Source organism: Mobula birostris, chromosome 1, assembly GCF_030028105.1.
Source record: "Mobula birostris isolate sMobBir1 chromosome 1, sMobBir1.hap1, whole genome shotgun sequence".
Classification (NCBI taxonomy): Eukaryota; Metazoa; Chordata; class Chondrichthyes; order Myliobatiformes; family Myliobatidae; genus Mobula; species Mobula birostris.
Genome location: NC_092370.1, coordinates 38,482,298 through 38,503,926, shown reverse-complemented (window position 1 = coordinate 38,503,926; position 21,629 = coordinate 38,482,298). Strand labels below are relative to the sequence as shown.

Sequence of the window (21,629 nt, the reverse complement as noted above, 5' to 3'; positions counted from 1 at the left end):
AAGAGCCTCTGAGTCATGCCAGAATCCATACTGGGCTGGCCCCTGCTGCCCTCCAGTTTGCTTGGTGGACAAGCAAGCTGGACCAAGACAAATTACCATGCTATATTGCTTTTCTTTCTTTGTGACTTCACTTTTCTGAAATAGTAACCAAATGTACTATTGGTACTGTGTTTTACACCTTAGCCCTGGAGGAATGCTGCTTTGTATGGTGATATACTCACCCATGGTTGAACGACAGACTGCACCATATGAGCAGTTTTGGGCCCCTTATGTAAGAAGAGATGTGCTGAATCTATTGCAAACTGAGAGTCTAAGGAAAGTTCACGAAAATCATTCTGCAAATGAAAGGGTTAATGCATGAGGAGTGTTTGATGGGTCTGGACCTGCACTCACTGGAGTTTAGAAGAATGGGAGGGAGGGATATCATAAAAGCCTTTTGACTATTGAAAAGCCTAGATAAAGTGGATGTGGAGAGGATGTTTCCTTTCGTGGGAGAGTCTAGGACCAGAGGGCACAGCCTCAGATGGTCTTATCTCAGGAATTTGCTTTATGATTCTCCTTTGGACTGCCTGTAATGCCAGGATATACTTTCTTAAAAAAAAAGAACACAAACCAAAATTGTGCACAGTACTTCAAGTGTGGCCTCAACGATACCATAGAATATAAGACATAGGTGCAGAATTAGGCCATTCAGCCCATTGAGTCTGGTCTGCCATTCCATCATGGCTGATTTATTATCTCCACCACCCCCAACCCACCACATTCCCGTCTTCTTCCCTTAGCCTTTGGCACCCTTACTAATCAGGGCCTATCAACTTCCACTTTAAATATATCCAATGACTTGGCCTCCACAGCCACCTGTGGGAATGAATTTCACAGATACATACTGTCTGGGTAAGGAAATTCCTCCTAACCTCTGTTCACAATACTGTGCAGTCTGACCAATGCCTTATAAGGCCTCAGCATTACATCCTTAATTTTATATTCTAGTCCTCTTGAAATAAATGCTAATATTTCATTTGCCTTCCCTACTACTGACTCAACCTACAAGTTAACCCATGTAAATGTAACAATAGTTAAACATTTCCAAGCTAAAATGCTCTTGTAATAAAGGCCAATATTCTTTTTCAAATGCTTACTGCAACTACCTACCAACTTTTGCAACTCACCTGCAAGAACATCTAAATCCTTCTTTACTCCAAAAATTAGCTTCATTGCCCCCTCTCCCAGATCTCTTTAAACCTAAAAAGCTATGAAGTAACTTTCCAACCACTTTGCTCTCTAAAATCATTGAGTTGGCTCTTGAAAACTTGGTTAGTATTTCACTTACTCTAAGTTCCATCACTTTCAACAATGTGGTTCAAAGCAAAATCAAGAGTCGTAACCTTTGTGATCATTGTGCAATACTCCTCACCATCATAATCACTGCAGCCCTGATGTAGTCAGCCATCTTCCTCCAGTAATTCTATTATCCAATTTGGTACGATTACCAAATACTTGGCTCCATTCTGACCTATCCCACCACAACTGAATTATCTCAACAAAATGCCTCTTTTCCCACTGCCCTCATGTTTCTTTTTCATTCTTCTACAAGCAGGTACACACATGCGGTCAGATTCCAAATAGAGTGACAACATCAGGTTCCAGCCCTCACTGAAGTTTTATGATGGTGCTGCAGGACAGAATCTTCAACATAAAACCTGTTTTAGATGTACTGAAATTTCCTCAGAAGTAAATATTGAGAAATTAAACCATTTACCAAGCCTCAAAACCACTTTACTTAGCCTCTAGCACAGTTGATTCCAGGCTAAATTTCAAATCCATATGGCAGTCACCATCAGAGTCATCCCCAGGCCTTACCTCAGCACACATAATCCTTGTACTCACCCACAGAATTATGTAGAAATGAGCTCATGTTTTCAATTCTTATTTATATTATTTTTTTTTGTATTTGCACATTGGTTGTTTCTTCATCTTTATGTGCAGCTTTTCATTGATTCTATTGTGCTCCTTTGAATATACTATGAATGCCCACAAGAAAATGAATCTCAGGGATTTATATGGTGATAAATACACACTTTGATAATAAATTTACTTCGAATATTGAGCTTCTGTAACTTAATTATTTTTTCAAAAATTAGAGGAAAAGCAAAGAAACTGAAATATGAATTTTAATTAGAAGAATATTTCTATATACTTGATTGGTATCGATAAGTCCTGAGAAACAATATAGAGCACATTTGTTAACTGCACCATCCAGAATCATGGTCCTGAACAAAAATATAAATCTGCAGTCAAATTTAATGTTAAGCACAATTTCCTTCAGTAAATAGTGTGTAAAGGGAATCCAATTAATAACTTTGACCAAATTTAATTCAGTTTTGTAATTTCGGTTCCACATTGACTTTGCAACTAACGTTCCATTTAATAATACCTAAAATCTATATAGTATTTTTCTTGCAAGATGAATGGTTTACAAGAAACCAGTGAACAGAGCCACAAGACTTAGGTATTTACGTAGAAAACTATTATCAATCCAGGCATAGGAAATTTACGCCAACAAATTTAGAATGGGAAAGACTGACAACATTGTAACTGTATGAATCCTACATGTCTGGCAGAGAGTCATAGAGGAGTACAGCAGAGAGTCATAGAAGAGTACAGCATAGAAACAGGCCCTTTGCCCAATCTAGTCCTTCCTGAACTATTTAAGATGCTTCCTCCCATCGACCTGCAGTGGGACCATAGCCCTCCATAACCCTTCCATCACTTACTTCTCTTAAATGTTGAAATTGAGCTCACATGCACCACCTGCGCTGGCAGCTTGCACTCTCACGACACTGAGAAGGTTTCCCTCATGTTTCCCTTAACTTTTCACCTTTCATGCTTAACCCAAGACCTCTAGATGTAGTCCCACCCAACCTTAGTGGAACAAAGCCTGCTTGCATTTACCCTATTTATACCCCTCAATTTTGTATAGCTCTATCAAATGTCACCTCAATCTTCTATGTTCCAAGGAATAAAGTCCTAACCTATTCATTCTTTCCTGGTAACTCAGGACCTCCAGTCCTGGAAACATACTTTCTTTCTGTTTGTTACGAATTTTTTCTGTACTCTTTCAACCTTATTTACATCTTTCCTGTAAGTAGGTAACCAAAACTACACAAAATACTCCAAATTAGGCCTCACCAACATCTTATAAAATTAAAAATACAACATCCCAAATCCTATACTCGATACACTGATTTATGAAGGCTAATATGCCAAAAGCTTTCTTTACGTCCCTATCTACCTGTGCTGCCACTTTCAATGAATTATGGACCTGTATTCCCAGAACCCTTTGTTCTCCTGCACTTCTCAGTGTCCTGCCATTCACCATGTAAGACCTACCCTGGTGGTCCTACCAAAGCACAATACCTCACACTTATCTGCATTAAATTCTATCTGATATTTTTCAGCTGGTCCAGATCCCATTGCAAGCCATGATAGCCTTCTTTACTGTCCATTACACACCCATTCTTGGTGTCATCCACAAATTTGCTGATCTAGTTAACCATATTATCATCCAGATCATTGACATAGATGACAAACCATGGAGACAGTACAGATCCCTGCGGCACTACCCCAGTCACAGGCATCCAGTCAGAGGCAACCATCTACAAACGCTTCCTGCGTTCTCCTGCAAAGCCAATGTCCAATCCAATTTGCTACCTCATCTTGAATGCCGAGTGACTAAACCTTCTTGACCAACCTCCTATGCGGGTCCTTGTCAAATGCCTTGTGAAAGTCCATGTAGACAATATCTGCTGCCTTGCCTCCATCAACTTTCCTGGTAACTTCCTCAAAAAACTCTAAGATTGGTTAGACACGACCTGCCATGCACAAAGCCATGCTGACTATTCCCAATCGCTCTGTGTCTATCCAAATACTCATATATCCAGTCCCTTAAAATACCTTCCAATAACTTTCCCACTACTGATGTCAGGCTCAACGGCCTATAATTTCCTTCTTTATTTTTAAAGCCTTTTTTTAAACAGCAATCCTCCAGTACCTCAGCTGTAGCTAATCTTCCTGTTGTTATATCTAAGAATTAATAATTGGAAATAAACATTGTATACAGTACTCATGTTTTAAACAAAGCTTTTGAGCTAGATTTAAAAACAGTTAATTTAGTATAAAGTGCTTTTTAAACTACATCAGTTGAGAAAGTGGAAAAATCTAATGTTATAAACATACCTGTTTAGCATTTTCTATATAAGCAGCCATATATTCATAAGCAGCAGCCTGAGCATTGACTCTTGTCTCTGTTCCTTCCACAGGGAGAGCAAAACTGTCCATTATGATCATTGTCTCTCCATCCACTTTACCTAGCATTAAGCCCATCACTTCCAAGTTTCCACCTGACCTGGCATGCATCACCATCTTCAAAAGTGCGAGGGCAGAGATTTTACAATACTTGAAGTAATGATGGCTGCAAGAAATGATATTATGATTAGGAAAAAAATCAATTTTATTTCTTCTGGAAAAAAAAAGTTCAAACATGGCAGAAAATAGAAGACTGAAATAAATCAGAAACTTCTGGAAACAAGTCAGGGAGCATCTGTGAAAAAACATCTACATTTCTGGTCACAGACACTTTGTCAGTCATCATGAAGGACCTATTCAGGATTTTTTAAAAATAATCTTTTTTTCCTCCAATTTGTTAATATGGAACACAGTTCCTCTTTCTTGTGATTCCTACACTAGTCTCAATAGCAGATTTTAAAAATACAAAAGTGTCAGAAAAATTAAATTAAAATATATAAAAATTAATATTCTTGTGTTTTAAAAAATGATCAATGCCAAAATAAAGGCTGAAGAGCAAAAAGGAGTAACTACATTTTGCCTTACGTTCTGCTTCAGAAAATGAGAACATAATTAGCCGACACGCACAGTGAGGTGACTGTTGGTCATCTTCAATATACTGTCTACCATCTCAGGAAGTGCATTACAGAAGCAGCGATCCTCTGGCCAGCAGAAAAAATTTCCTAAGATCCAATATACCCCTCCTCACCTTAAACCTATGTTGTCTCTATTTTGGAGCAAAGTTTGTCACCATCTAACCGCAACATGATCCCTCGTAACTTTGTACTTCTCAGGATCCTCTGCTTCAATGAAAACAAACCAAGCCGATCTAGTCTCTTCTTAAAACTGAACATTCCATTCCAGGTAAATCTCCACTGCACGCTCTCCAGTTCAATCACATCCTTATAGTGTGGCAATCAAAACACCACACAGTAATCTGGCTGGGATCTAATGTTTCATTATATTGTCCAATGACCTCCTTACTCTCATATTCTAGGCTTCAGTTAAATAAAAGTCAGCATCCCATAAGCCTTCTTCAACACCCACTACCTTTCATAGATTAATGAACCATTCAAGATCCATTTGTTCCATCATATTCTTTAGGTTATTCAAGTAGTATCCTTGAACCAACTATCAACAACTATTTCATCAAAGGCTTGGCTTTCATAAAGTCAGGATTGATTAGCAAGAACAAATTAAAATAAGGCAGGGGCAAGCGAAGTGGCCATTGTTAGAGCGGCCATGGTTGAATGGGCAGTGTTAGATTGGGGATTTTGAAGGCTTTAGCTGCTCAGGGCTTCAGTGAGAGAAAGCAAAGCTGTAGGTCGATATTTTTTCTCCACAGTTTATTTATTGTTTTCCTTCTTTGTATTTGCTCAGTTAGAACAGTATGGATGGTAGGCAGGATAGTTGAATGCTCCGCTGGAACGAAATGAACTCCAGATCTTTGGGAGGCTGAGTGGGCAATAGATAGGATATATAGAAAGGTAGTTATATCCCACAGGAAATTGGGTGACAGTCAGGAATGGGAAAGGGTAAGGGTGTTAAACAGCCAGTTCAGAACCCTTGGCCAACACCCTCCAGTTATACCACTTTGGATACTATGGGGGTGGGGGGGTGGGAAATGACCTAGCAGAGGAAAATCACAACAGTCAGGTCTCTGGAACTGAGGTGGGGGGGGGGGGAGGGGGAGGGGGAGAGAAGAGGCAAGCCATGATGATAGAGGATTCATGAGTTAGGGGAACAAAAAGGAGGTTCTGTGGATGAGAATGTAATTCCCAGATGATACATTGCCTCCTGGATGCCAGGGTCTGGGATATCTCGGATCACGTCCTCAGCATGCTAAAGTGGGAGGATGAACAGCCAGAGTTGTGGTCTGTGGTCCATGTAGGTACCAATGTCATAAGTAAGAAGAGTGATGATGTTCTGCAAAGTGATTTCTGGGAGTTAGGTGCCAAGTTAAAGGGAAGGACCTCCAGGGTTGTGATCTCAAGGTTGCTACCCACAGTGAGGCAATAAGATTACACAGTTTAAACATGTGGATAATGAGTTGGAGTGGGAGGGAGAGCAGAAGATTTTTGGATGACTAGGCTCTCTTCCAGGGAACGTGGGACTAATATCCTTAGTGGGAAGGTTTGCTGGTGCTCAATGGGAGGTTTAAACTAGAGTTAAGGGGGATAGGAATCAAGAGTGCCATAATCAATAGTGGAGAGGTTCTGGAAACAAATATTGTTAAGACCTCAGACAAGTCAGGAATCAAAAAGGTTGAGCCTGAAACAACTAATGTCCTGAGCTGTGTATATTTTAATGCAAGTAGTCTTGTAGGAAAGGCAGATGAGGTCAGGTCATGGACAACACCTGGAATAATGATAATGTAGCCATTAGTGAGACTTGGTTGCAGGAGGGGCAGGACTGGCATCTCTATATTCTGGGGTTCCGTTGTTTTAGATGCGACAGTGTTGGAGGGATTGAAGGAGGAGTGGTGCCATTACTAGTCAGGGAAAATGTCATGGATTAATGTCAGTCAGGACAGATGAAGAACACGTTATGGGTGGAACTGAGGAATACGAAAGGTATGACCATGTTAATGGCGCTATATTACAGACCATCCAATAGTCTGTGGGATTTAGAGGGAACAATTCATAGAGAGATCACAGACTGTTGGAAGAAAAACAAGGCCGTTATAGTAGGAAATTTTAACTTTCTACAAGTTGACTGGGATTCCCATACTGTAAAAGGACTACATGGGATAGTTTGTCAAATGTGTTCAGGAAAGTTTCCTTAATCAGTACATAGAAATCCCAACAAGAGAGTGCATAATATTTGATCTGCTATTGAGGAATGAGGCAGGGCAGATGACATAAGTTTGCGTAGGGGAACACTTTGCATCCAGTGATCATAATGCCAATAGTTTCCAAAGTAAATATGGAAAAAGATAGGTCTGAACCTTGGATTGAGATTCTAAATTGGAAAAAAGCCAGTTTTGCTGGCAACTGAAAGGATCTGGCAAGTGTGGATTAGGACAGGCTGTTTTTTTGACAAAGCTGTAATTAGATAGCGGAAGGACTTCAAAAGTGAAATTTTGAGAGTACAAAGCTTGTATGTGCCTGTCAGAATAAAAAGTAAAGATAACAGGTTTAGGGAACCATGATTTTCAAGAGATATTGAGGCCCAGGTTAAAGTAAAAAAAAGCTGCATAGCAGGTATGGGCAGGCAGGAACAAATGAGGTGCTTATGGAATACAAGAAATCAAAGAGAACACTTAAGAAAGAAATCAGGAGAGCAAAAAGAGGCATGAGGTTGCCCAAGCAGGCAAGGTGAAGTAGAATCGTAAGGGATTCTACAGATATGTTAAGAGCAAAAGGATTGCAAGGGACAAAGTCGGTCCGCTGGAAGATCAGAATGGTACTCTATGCGTGGAACCAAAAGAGATGGGGGAGATCTTCAACGGATTTTTTGCATCTGTATTTATTCAGAAGACAGGTACAGAGTCTATAGAAGTGAGGCAAAGCAGCAGTGAGGTCATGGGCCCTATACAGATTACAGAGGAGGAGAGATTTGCTGTCTTGAGGCAAATTAGGTGGGATAAATCTCCAGGGCCTGACCCTGTGGGAGGCAAGTGCAGAAATTACAAGGATCGTAACAGATATATTTTAATCATCCTTAGTGACAGGTAAGGTACCAGAGGATTGGAGGATAGCTAATGTTGTTTTGCTGTTTAAGAAAGGCTCTAAAAATAAACCAGGAAATTATCGGCCGATGAGCCTGACATCAGTTGTGGGAAAGCCATTGGAAGGTATTCTAAGGGACAGAATATATGAGTATTTGGATAGAGATAGACTGATTACAGATAGTCAGCATTGCTTTATGCCTGGTAGGTTGTGTCTAACCAATCCTATATAGTTTTTCAAGGAAGTTACCAGGAAAATTGATGAATGCAAGGCAGTGGATGTTGTCTACTTAGACTTCATTGAGGCACCTGACAAAGTCCCACGAGAGGTTGGTCGAGAAAGTTCCGTTACTTGATATTCAAGGTGAGGTAGTAAATTTGGATGAGACATTGGTTTTGTTGGAGAAGCCAGAGAGTGGTAGCAGATGGTTGCCTCTCTGACTGGAGACCTGTGACAAGTGAAGTGCTGTGGGGATCAGTGTTGTGTCCGTTGATGTTTGTCGGCTCTATCAATGATCTGGATGATAATGTGGTTAACTGGATCTGCAGTTTTGAGGATGACACCAAGATGAGGCATGGACAGTGAAAAAGACTATCGGAGCTTGCAGTGGGATCTGGACCAGCTGGAAAAAATGGGCTCAAAAATGGCAGGTGGAATTTAACACAGACAAGTGCGAGGTGTTGCACTTCACTAGGACCAACCAGGGTAGGTCTGACACAGAGAACAGTAGGGTACTGAGGAGTGTGGCAGAAGAAAACAATTTGGGATACAAATCCATAATTCATTTAAAGTGGCGTTACAGGTAGATAGGGTCATTACAAAAGCTTTGGCACATTGGCCTTCATAAATGAAGGTATTGAGTACAGGAGATGGGATGTTATGTTGAAGTTGTTTAAAATGTTGGTGAGGCCTAATTTGGAGTATTGTGTGAGGTTTTGGTCATCTACTTACAGGAAAAATGTAAACAAGGTTGAAAGAGTACACAGAACATTTACAAGGATGTTGCCAGGACTGGAGGACATGAGTTGTAAGTTAAGATTGAATAGGCTAGGACTTTATTCCTTAGAACATAAAAGATTGAGGGGAAATTTGATGGAGGTATTCAAAATTATGAGGGGTAGAGATAGGGTAAATGCAAGCAGACTTTTTCCACTGAGGTCAAGGGCTAAGGGTGAAAAGTGAAAAGTTTAAGGGGGAACTTCTTTACTCAGAGGATGGAGAGAGTGTGGAATGAGCTGCCAGCGCAAGAGGTGCACGTGAGCTCCATTTCAACATTTGAGAAGTTTGTATAGGTACATGGATGGTAGGGGCATGGAGGGCTATGGTCAATGGAAGTAGGCCGCTTAGATGGTTTGGCATGGACTAGATGGGTCGAAGGGTCTGTTTCTGTGCTGTGCTCTATGTTGGGGGTGAATGGGGGAGGTGGGGAGAAAGAATCACTGATCATTATTCAGTTCTATTTGCAGCTCCTCAGTAGCACCTTACAATATTCAGACATGGGATGAAAGTTGGAAAGTAAAATTTGTGCTGTAAAAGTGGCAAGAAATGACCACATCCCAAGAGTGAATAAATAATTACAATGTATATGAACAAAAATATCAAATTAAGACAGCTCATTCATGCGGGGCAGCATTTTATAAATTAAAACTAGCTGCACGGTGGATGGGCTGGCATTTCATCAAAAATTTGGCTTGGTCCTGGGCAGTGCATCCAAAAACTGGTGAAGTGCTGGAAATATGAAATAAATAAATTAACTGCTAAGTCCTTTTTCAGGTTGCCTCAATTCTGGTCAGAGACTGGTCACCCAGTTTGCTATCAACCCCATGCTTGAAGATAGATCACTACACTTACATACTACACTCCTAAATTTCTCTCTCCTCCCTCCCCACTTTATCAAAAACTACATATGTAATGCAGAAACATCTCCATTAATTTGCCCAAAGCAAGTTTTTATGAATCACCTAGGTACAAGTCAAGGAGCCAAAAGTATAAATTTTAAAATTGTTTATCTCAGGATTCTGATATTAACAGCAGGTTTCTAAGATTCTTGGCCAATAAACTTCAAACCAAAAGCATGAACACAGGTACACAGGTCATGCCAATACTAAATTGTTAAGGCTTACATATCTCTATTGTAGATCGCCCAAAAAATTCAGGTTTAGTTATCAGTACAGATATTAAAAACCAAATCTATTTTACCATTTTCTCAAGTTACTGAAAGGACTTACTTATAGCCCATATATTTATTCCCGCCATCCACCTACAGTACCTCCACCAGGTAGCTAAATAAATAGCTAATTGAATGAATATCAGAAGACTGAGCATTCATGTCACTCCTAAAACTGGGAACAAACATTCGACTCAGAAGAACATGACACTAAGGACTCAATTGCCCACTTAAAATGTGCCTAATAGACCCTACGGCATTATGTTTAGGAAGAGATGTTATTCTCAAAATCTTGGCCAATACAGTTCAAAATTCTCCACTGACAAGACTAAAGCAGGTAATTTCATAATCATTGCGGTATTTTTCTTTATCTTTTAAGACAGTATGACAACATAATAAAGCTCAGGCCTACTGCAGCTCCTCTGCGGATGTTCATATTATAAGCAATAAGTCAGAAATTCAGACGTACTCTTTAGTCCAGGGTTTGGCTGCAAGGATCTCCTGTTGCTGCTTTTTGTCGTATTTATAAATTTCATCGATACTCTGCACTTCCTGCATGTTGTTCGCTAGTTCCCAGGTTTTCTGCGCTACATTGCCACTCGCACCGGCCATCTTCACTCACCGTGGCCACGCCCCCCGACGCTCGTCGCTTTGAATATTAACTCGCACTGTGCTCGAGAGTCGCGCACCAGAACCATCGGGGCGGCCGCCCAGAGCGCCGCCTATCGGTGCGGGGGAGCAGGATCATTCGCAAACAGGGAACGCTCGCAACCTCAGCCCGCAACAGAGCCTGAAAGTAACATCTTCTCGCTTTAGTTAAACTAACATAACATGGATTGAATGGATCCTTTAGAGTTGCTCAATGGCACAAATGAGGAAGTATCGCGGAACGGCAGGGCACATGAATGCAGTACCGGTCACCTACCCGCAGAAGAAATATCGATAAGATGTTGCCGGGACTTGAGGAAAGATTGAATAGGTTATGACTTTATTCTCTAAAAACACAGGAGAAGAGAGCAGATCTGATCGAGCAGAAGGTGGTGAGAGTGTAAGGTGTAGCACCTGTTTAGCCCTCTGATTAGGGTCTCGTGAAGCTATGGGAGCAGGTTGGATGAGCAACTGGTGCATAACAGAAGTCCTGGTTATGCAAGCACAGACACCAGACAGACAATCCCGTGAGAGTATTGATAATGGCTGGGGTCATCTGGTTTGTAAAGAGGCTGCCCAGAAGAAGGCTTGGAAAAATTTGCCAAGCAGAGTCATGGTCAAGAACACGATTGCCCACATCATACGACACAGTACATAATGAATGGGTGTTCTATGGCCCTATAAATACATTACCTGACTGATTATAATATTTCTATTTCCATAGTTGCTGCTTGACTTGCTCTATTAAATCTTTTTATTAATTATTATTGAAAATCAACAACAAAAAAATACATTGAAGTAATCAAATCAAAATATCAATATGTACAATAAGAGTTAAACTATCAACCAAATTAAACAATATATCATTAATAATAGAAAAAACAAAATGTTAAAGCTATTTTTTTGGGAAAAAGAACCCCTACTAATTAAAACAAAAAAAACCCTAACAAAAAAAAAAGAAAAAACCATTTGGAGCACAAACCCAGAGCTACACGCCATATAAGCTTCCATAAAAGAAAGACATCAATCTGCCAACCAAATCCATTTGCCCAAGAATCAGAAGGGGACCATCCTAATTAACTCAAATCAAATGATAGTAGCAGGCAAAAGAGCCCCATCTTTTCTCAAAGTCAAATTGAGGATCAAAAGTTCGACTTCTGACTTTCTCCAAACTAAGACATAACATCACCTGGGAAAACCATTGTATCAAAGTGGGAGCAGAAGCATCTTTCCTTTTTAATAAAAGAGCCCTTCTGGCCAATAGTGTGACAAATGCAATTACATATTGATCTGATATAGAAACACGGTGAATATATTGAGGGATTATATCGAACAAAACTGTCAATTTATTAGGTTGTAAATTAATTTCACAACCGGTGGGAGGAGAGAGTGCAGTGCGCCGCGCGTGCGCAGCCCTCCAGTGAAAAATGACATTGTATCCATTAAATAGGGCCGTGGACAATTCTGATTTGATGGAGATGGGTGTGAAAGCACAGAGGAACATCTGGAGAAATTTCTGAAACGCTCGTTCGCTGCTGTCGTTACTGCATGGTCGGGAATCTTCCAGAGGGAAGGCCTCAACATCCCCGGCTTTGCCTGCTGTTGGCGACTGAGATTGAGGTCGAATCGTTTGGACAGAGATAGCGCTCAGTACTCGGTGCCGGAGAGCTGATTCGGAGGCTCGAAGTTTTCGGATGACTCAGAGATGGGTTGTGGTCGGGCATGGCGGGGAGAGTTTTTCTTCCTTCTCCTGTCTGCATGAGATGTGGGACATTTGAGAGACTTTGAACTTTTTACTGTGCTCATGGATTTCTTCATCAAGTTATGGTATTGTTGCACTGTTGTAACTATATGCTATAATTATGTGGTTTTGTCAGTTTTTTCAGTCTTGGTCTGTCCTGTGTTTTGTGATATCACACCGGAGGAAATATTGTATCATTTCTTAATGCATGCATTACTAAATGACAATAAAAGAGGACTGCATGTCTTCATAATCTAAAAGAAGTTTTAAACCTTTAGAAATTGTAGAAAAAATAGATTTCCAAAACTTTTTCAATATAGAACACAACCAAAACATATGTGTCAATGTAGCTATCTCAGTTTTACATTTATCACACTGACTATTAACATTAGGAAATATTTTAGACAGTCTCTCCTTTGTCAAATAATAATGATGTACAATTTTAAATTGAATTAGAGAGTGACTGGCACAAATCGAAGAAGAGTTAACCAACAAAATTCGCAACCTTCTGTTATCAAGGTCATGTTAAGCTCTGTTTCCCAATCTTGCTTAATCTTAAGTAAAGGATAATTAAAGGAACACACATCAAAGATGTGTGTTGCTTGAATTTCCAGCATCTGCAGAATTCCTGTTGTTTGCATTTAAAGGATAATTATCCTGTTGTAATAGTAAATTTTCCTAATGAAACCTTTCACTAAAGGGTTCATTTTTAAAATAATGTCTAACTGGTCAGAATCTTGTACATATGGAAAATTACTTAAATATTCTTGTAAGAAATGTCTGACCTGAAGATATTGCAAGAAGTGTGAGTATGAGAGAGAATATTTAGTTACTAATTTCTCAAAAGACATCAATTGGTCTTCTTGAAACAGATCCATAAAGGAATAAATTCCTTTATTCCTCCAAAGAGAAAAGGTAGGATCACCAGTGAAGGTTTAAATAAATAGTTTTGATAAATTAAACTAAGAAGGTTAAATTTTTTAAGATTTAAAAACTTACGAAACTGATACCAAATTCATAATGACTGCTTAATCATAGGGTATATATTTAGAATAGTAACTTTGGCTAGTTCTTTACCTTACAACTAGCCAAAGCTCCTAATAACAGAGTTAAGTAAAATTGTTTCACAGCTTTCAATTCCAGATCAACCCATGGTGGTCGTTCATTTTTATCGGTCCAATATAACCACGAACACGCTTAACGTATATTAACCGCCCAATAATACATTCCTAAATTAGGCAAAGCAAGACCGTCATCCTTTTTTAATTTTTGTAAATGATATTTTCCAATTCTTGATCTATTATTATTCCAAACAAAAGATGAAATAATAGAATCAACCTGATCAAAGAACTTCTTTGTTAGAAAAATAGGAATATTTTGAAATACATATAAAAATTTTGGTAAGATCATCATTTTAACTGCATGAATTCGACCAGCTAACGAAAGTGTAAGTGGATTCCATCTAGAAAATAATTGCTTCATAAAATCCATTAAGGGAACTAAATTAGCTCTATAGAGGTCTCCATAATTTTTAGTGATGATAATACCTAAATATTTGAAAGAATCTGTAACTTTAAAAGGAATGTAGTCATATATAGAAGCAGAATCATTTAGAGGAAATAATTCACTTTTATGCAGGTTTAATTTATATCCTGAAAACTTTCCAAATTCATTTAATAATTTCAATAAACTAGGAATAGATTCTTCAGGATTTGAAACATAAACTAAGAGATCATCAGCATAAAGGGAAATCTTATGAATAGTCCCATTTATGGAAATTCCTTGAATATCTTTAGCTTCACGAAGTGCAATAGCCAAAGGTTCCAGTGCCAAATTAAATAACAAAGGACTTAACAGACATCTTTGTCTCATACCCCACGAAAGTCGAGAAAAGGGGGCTCTGCGGTTATTAGTAAGAACGGTGGCAATAGGGCTTGTATATATCATTCTAATCCACTTATTAAAATTAGTACCAAAGTTAAATTTCTCTAAAATTTTAAATAAGTATTTCCATTCAACTCTATCAAATGCCTTTTCAGCATCAAGAGAAACAACACATTGGGGAGTCTTCGAGAGGGATGAGTATTTAACAGTCTCCGAGTATTAGAAAAGGAATAACAACCTTTTATAAAACCTGTTTGGTTCTGAGAAATAATTTTAGCTAGTATATTCTCCAACTGATTAGCCATTATTTTTGAAAGAATTTTAGCATTCACGTTTAATAATGAGATAGGTCTATATGAAGCACAATCAGTAGGGTGTTTATCTTTCTCAAGAACTAAAGAGATAGAAGCTTCATAAAATGTGGAAGGTAACTCTCCTAACAAAAAAGAACCTTTAAGCATTTCCAACATTTAAGGAGTAAGCAAATCTTCAAATTTTTTATAAAATCCTACAGGAAAAACCATCCAGTCCAGGAGCTCTACCAGATTGCATCGAAAGAATAGCTTTCTGAATTTCTTTTTCAGTCAAAGGAGTATCAAGAATTTGTTGATCTTCAACAGATATTCTGGGAAAATCAATCTTTTGTAAAAAAGCATTCATTTTAGAAGGATCAGCTGGAAACTGAGATTTATAGAGTTGACTGTAATAGTCTTGAAAATTTTATTAATATCTTCATAATTACATGCTAAACTACCATCTCCCTTACGAATTTTTAAAATTTGTCTTTTATCTCTAACTGCCTATAGTTGGGATGCTAATAGCTTATTACTTTCATCTCCAAACACATAAAATTGACTTTTTAATTTAAGCACATTTCTTTCAAAAGGATAAGTTAATAGTAAATTATATTGTGATTGAAGTTCAACCCTTTGTTTAAATAAATCAATATTAGGAGAAACTGCATAAGTGTTATCCAAGTCTTTAATTTGTTCTGAAATCCTATCTAACTCTATTTTTGTCTGTTTCTTAAGCTTAGCCAAATAGGAGATTATCTGACCTCGCAAATATGCTTTAAATGTATCCCATATAATCAATTTCGACACATCTCCCGTATTATTAAAAAGAAAAAAATCTTTTATCAGAATCTCTATGAATTTGACAAAGTGCGAACTTTGAAATAAATTTTCTGGAAAACGCCAAGGCAAGTTTACATTACTAACATCAATCAATTCAAAAGTTAAGCTTAAAGGTGCATGATCTGAAACAACAATAGCATCACATTCACATTTTTGGACTTCGGACAAAAATTGGATCAATTCTCGAATATTTTATATGAACATGTGAATAAAAAGAGTAATCTCTGTCATTAGGATGTAGATTTCTCCAAATTTTGATCAAACCATAATCAATTAAAAAGGAATTAATAAGTGATGTTGAACAACTCGGAAGCTGCTGATTGGTTGAACTCTTGTCAATCAAAGGATTTAAACAACAGTTGAAATCACCTCCCATCAGCAACATATATTCATTTAAGTCTGGTAAAAAACCAAATACATTTTTAAAAAAAGAAGGATCATCTACATTAGGTCCATATAGATTAACCAGGACAATTTTTCTATTACAAATTGTTCCTTTAACAATTAAAAATCTACCATTGATCTCTGAGACGATGTCTTCTTGGATAAATAAAATATTAGATTTAATAAAAATAGATACTCCCTTTGTTTTATTTTGACAAGTAGCATGATATTGAAGGCCCTTCCACATTTTAAAAAATCTATTTTGATTGCCCGTTCTGATATGTGTTTCTTGAACAAAAATTATATCGGGCTGGAATCGATTAATAATTTTAAAGGTCTTCTTTCACTTAATAGGGTGATTCCAGCCAGGTACATTCCAACTAATAATGTTTATCTGTTTAACTACCATAGAATATTGTTTTTAACACAAACATATACGCATACCATCACGGGCTAATCAAAAACACGCATGCTCCGCAACTCCATAATGGGGAAAAAATACAGGATATATGTAAAAAAAAACTAAAGAAAAAAAAATCCCGTGATAAACCCCAGAATACAAAAATACTCCCAATCCTCCCACTATCCCAAAAGGTAGAAATCCGGCAGAAAGAGAGAAAAAGCCGGAATGCATCCCCAGAGAAAGAAAAAAGAAGCAGAACTCCGCGTGCTGCTCAATTTAAATAGTGATTTAAAAGTTTTTTTCTCTCAATTCCCCCCTCCCCTTTACGAAGAAAACACATGACCCTAAGATAAGAAAGCCCAGCAGAGAAAAAAAGATGTTTATACTTAATCATTGAAAATAAACTAGGGAATGCAAAAACAGTCTCCAGACACGTCAAAGCAATACTATTAGACCTAAGCAATATAATCTCTAACAAGAGAAAATCAGTGCCATTATTCCTTTGACTTACTACCCGATTTTAACAAAAAATTATCTATTACTAAACACTCCTCACTATATAAAAAATGTCTATATAAACTATAAAAACTATCAATTAATGAAAGAAAAGGAAGAAAGAAGCAGGTAATCAAACCAGTTAACAATCTGTCCGCTGTGTTAATTCACTCTGTATACCAAACAGACTTCAGAAAAGTAATTCATTAGTCAAACCAAGAAGTTCACTTCTTCTTTAAATAGTCCATCGATCAAAGGATATCTTCAACATATCAGAAATCTTCAAAACCTGTTTTCTTTCAGAAAATTATTCAGGAAACCTATTATCCTTCACATGTCAGCCGCCTCCAAGATAGAATTGACATAGTCCAATGCTGCCTGGGGATCCGAAAAAACACGTGGAGTAGAATCTTTAGGAAATAATTTTAATCGGGCAGGGTAGCGGAGTGTTGGAAATAATCCCTTTTCATGGGCTATCTTCATAGCTGGAACAAATTTGATCCGCTGTTCCATAACTTCCCGTGGATAGTCTTCATAAAAATGAATCTTGGAACCCTTAAATTTAAAAATTCTCTGTTTCCTTGCACATTTTATGATTTGGTCTTTAACTTTAAAGCGAAGAAAATTGACCAAAATTAGCAGTGCTTTACCTGAAATCTGAGAGTTCGAAGTGAAAATTCTATGAGCTCTTTCAATATCGGGAGGCTGAGGTAGAATATCCAGAAACAGAGATTGAAACAAAATTGGCAAAATAGTCCAATAAATTCCCACTCTCAGAACCTTCCTTCAGTCCAACAATTCGAATGTTATTCTGACGAGATTTCGCCTCTAAATCAACAATTTTGCATTGAGCCTGTTCTAAGCGGGTTGAAATATCCACAATCTGACGTTTCGATTCTTTAAACTCAGAATTCAAGGAAATAATACAGTCTGAAAACTCTGTCAGAACGACTTCAACTCAGAAGTGTTGTTGTCCATTTTGTTGTCGAGACCCATCAACGCACGTTCCAAACGCTCAGCCCAGACAGGCATATCTTCTGATTCTTCTTTCGAAGTTTTTCCCTTTCCATTGCTGGATTCAAAAGCTGATTTCCACTTCTTAAAGGATATGACATAATGGCAACTATTCCCCTCTAAGATCCGAGAAATAAAAGTTAAAAATTCAAGGTTTAAACTGGGGAAAAGGAGAAATTAAAGGCAGCCACAAAATTTATACATTACTGCATTGAGCTGCAGGTGGAAGTCCACCTGCTTGACTTGCTTTTTGCTCCTTAGCCAGAGGGTGGTGAATTTGTGGAATTTATCGTCAAAGACCGCTGTGGAGGTCAGGCCACTGGGTACATTTAAAATGGAGGTTCTTGATTAGGAAGGTTTTAAAAGTTATGGAGAAAAGGTTGTGGGGTTGTGAGGGATAATAAATCAGCCATGATGGATGGCAGAGCAGACTTGATGGGCTGAATGGCCTAATTCTGCTCCTATGTCGGGGTCCAATGAAGTAGGAAGTGTTGGAAATGGGGCCTGGTGAGTCAGTGCAGGAACATGTGCCAAGTGAATCTTTTGTCAGCACAAGTGTCACATAAACACTTTGGAGTCCAGTATTGCTATAAACCAATAATATTTATTAGTAACTATACAATACAGTAATATAAATGTAGATAAATCAAACAGGTTAGCGATAATTATATATATCAGTAAGTGTGGAAATATATGTATGAAAAACCAAGCTTCTTTAAGTCTATGGGAAAAAAAGATACAGTCTTACGATGATGAGTAAAGTTCAATTCAGTTCAGTTCATGGTATTGAGTTGAATAGTGATGGAGAGGGAGAGAGGGAGTGATTTCAGTATTCAGGTGAGCTGACGCCGTCGATCTTCTTGTTGTCCTTCGAAATCCTTTAAAAGTCACCGACTGTGACTTTAACAAAGGGGATCGATTTTCTGTGGTGGAGCTATTCCCCAGGCGAGGGTGGACACGTGGACAACTCCCCACCAGTCAACCCTTTTCCTCTTTTCACTGCAAGAGCGAGGGATTGATCTGCCTGATCGATCCCCCAAAACCCACTTTTCCTGTGGGCACAACAATGCTCATTCAGTGTCCAAACATGTGTCTGAGGTCTGTACCATCTGACCTCCTATTTTATCTTCCTGTACTGAGCATCAACTGTCATTCAAATAACTCCTCCTTCCTCTCTCTGTGAAGAAATGCAAGCAGGCAAAAATCCTTGAAAAAAGTGTCAACAACATGCCGAAAATCATAACATCAATTGTCCATTTAATAACACCCTCGGTCACCATAGCAACTTACGAGCTGCTCGGTACTATCTCCGCTTAAGCAGAAATCCAAAGTTACTTCCAGTGTCCTAAAGTGACAGTCCAGCTGTCAGTCAGTCAGTCAGTCAGTCAGTCTCTCTCTCTCTCTCTCTCTCTCTCTCTCTCTCTCTCTCTCCCTCTCTTTTACAAACTAGCTATCCGTGGTAAATAACTCTCTCTCTCTCTTTTCAAAAGCACAGTCAATAGGGGTAATTCAGGATCCCATCACACAAGGATCACAGTACGAGTAAATTTAGTTGGAGTAATTGTCTCATGTACGTACTGAGGTGACACTGCTTTGAATGGCATCCACACAGATAATCCCATTACATCAGTACATAGAGGTAGTACCTAGGAAAAGCATTAACAGAATGCAGAACAACACACAAAATGCTGGAGCAACTCAACGGATCAGGCAGCATCTATGAAGGTGAATAACATGAAAAGTTTTGGGCTGAGACCTTTGCATTGATAATATATTTATTTTAACTTTGATCAGGACAGAATGCAGAATGTAGTGTTACAATTAGACGCATGACTTTGGAGGGGTACAGAAAAGGTTATAATTAAAAGGGTTTATATAAATATTGAAAGATTGCAAAAGTTGTGATTTTGTAGGCATATCTGAGGGAACTGTATAGAATTATGGTTTATTTGTATGAAGACGGCGATTCGCAAAATAACCAACTGGAACACAAGTTTTTGTTCAGTACTTGCGTGGTTAGGACTTGCAATGCATTGAAAACAGATTATCACTCCTGGATACAGACTCAATTGGAACGGAGCAAATGTCAAGATTAAAAAACACATATAGAAAAAGGCGGCCAGGGGCGTGAGTCCGACAATTTTGATTGTTCTTCAAAATAATGACCTCCGTTGCGTTCTTCTATCAGGAAAATGAAAAAGAAGCTGGAACATTTTTGAAAATGAATTGAAAGAGACCGACATTGAGAGCTTTTTGTCTCGTCCTTTCTCAACAGTGGGTCATCCAGACCTAGAGGGAAGTATACAAACCAGCCGCGCCTGTTATCCGCGCACTGTCCACTCTTGCCCTCTGCTTTGCCCCCGACGCGAACGCTCGTTGGTGGCGAGTGGCCGTGATGCACGCTGGTCCGGGGGAGACCCGAAGGAATCGATGGGAGCGAGCGAGCGGGCTGGTGCGTGCGCCTCTCGCGCAGACGGATTTGAATCGCCGGCGGCGAGCGCGAGGCGTGGTGGCGAGTGTAAGTAGCCGATGGTCCGAGTGTCTCCTCCGGAACGAGCAGGGCGCCAACCCGGTCTCTGCCCGCTTCCCCCGCTTCGTTCCGTGGTTCTGGGTGCTGCCCGACAGGCCTGTTGCCGGGCCCGGGGCGGTTTGAAAAGCGAGCGTTGTTGTTGATGTTGCTAAGCTACTCGGCTTCCCCGGTAGCGCCGCGGTCTCTTCGGTTCATCGTACGCTGCCCTGACAACGGCCGGGAATTTATTTGTGTTCTGCTTAAAACTAAATTCCTAAATTCGCATTTAGTGGTAAGATCTCGGTTGTAGAGTTTGGATTCGTTTCGGTGAAGATGATTGTTTACTAAAATTGCTTGTCAACGGGTGCACTATGCTGTGCAGCCGGTTCTGAAAAAATAATAATCCACTTTTACATCTTGATATAGAAAAATTATATTTTTTAGGTAGTACTTTGATGTAAATGTCGGTGTTGGCTGCTTGGAAGTTGGCAAATGAAAGTGCAAAGTAGAGCACGTATTTCATTAAATAAGATGATAGGAAGTTTGTTTTGCCTTGGAATGACGTTACTAGAAGTGTATTTAAAAAGCTGAGAAGGTGAAGGTTGAAAGGATTATGGAAGGAACTTTTGGGTGTCGAGAGGGGTTTGATGGTTTAAAGTTTTGATATCAACATTGTGGTGAAATGAGAATGTTGGTGCAAGTGGTTAGACTCGAGGGTAAAGATAAACTCCTTCCAGTGTATATGCGTCTTTCCTGTGGCACTGCAAACGAAATGCTAGCTGTATTTAACCAAAGTTTTATAAAATTGTACTGTGATCTCTCTCTTTCTTTTGTATGTCGTGCTCTGGCTAATAAAGGGCACTATCCTAAATAATCACCATTTAACCACCTCTTTTTGCTGCCACTTTGGGGATTTGTATATGAAAGTTCCTTTGTTCCACAGTAGTATTCATGGTAATTACCCTATCCTCTTTAAACCTACCAAAAGCTATCACCTCGCATTTATGGGGGTTAAATTCTATCTGCCATTGTTCTGACCAGCTGATCAGTGTCATTCTTTAGTCCAAAATTATCTTCCTATCATCAACGTTAATTTTGTGTCATATGCAAACTCTCTACATGAGTATCCAAATTGTTAACATGTATGACAAATGGTAAGGGTCCCAGAATTGATACCTGTTACAGTTATAATGGTCACAGTTTTCCAACCACAAAAGCAGCCCTCCACTTTTG

General features: G+C 38.9%; 2 protein-coding genes across 13 annotated transcripts in view; one reads left to right on the top strand and one right to left on the bottom strand.

Annotated features, from left to right (window-relative positions):
- Window positions 1-10,819, bottom strand: part of cops5 (COP9 signalosome subunit 5) — a 39,546-nt gene extending 28,727 nt beyond the window's left edge. Inside the window, exons 1-2 of the mRNA XM_072254313.1 lie at window positions 10,652-10,819; window positions 4,237-4,471 (exon numbers count right to left, since the gene is read on the bottom strand). Of these exons, the coding sequence (XP_072110414.1) occupies window positions 4,237-4,471; window positions 10,652-10,794 (378 nt within the window). The 5' untranslated portion in view covers window positions 10,795-10,819. The remainder of the gene's footprint in view (window positions 1-4,236; window positions 4,472-10,651) is intronic.
- Window positions 10,820-20,279: 9,460 nt separating this feature from the next.
- The window catches only part of LOC140195593 (centrosome and spindle pole-associated protein 1), a 181,605-nt gene continuing 180,255 nt past the window's right edge, over window positions 20,280-21,629 (top strand). For 10 of the 12 annotated variants that reach the window (XR_011885525.1, XR_011885527.1, XR_011885528.1 and 7 more), the window contains exon 1: window positions 20,280-20,405. Coding sequence is in view for 7 of the 12 variants with exons in the window: in XM_072254286.1 (XP_072110387.1) it covers window positions 20,283-20,405 (123 nt within the window). In the remaining 5 variants the exon portion in view is untranslated. Of the gene's footprint in view, window positions 20,406-20,442; window positions 20,689-21,629 lie in introns of those variants that run through there. The other 2 variants (XM_072254230.1, XM_072254239.1) reach the window with 2 other exon arrangements.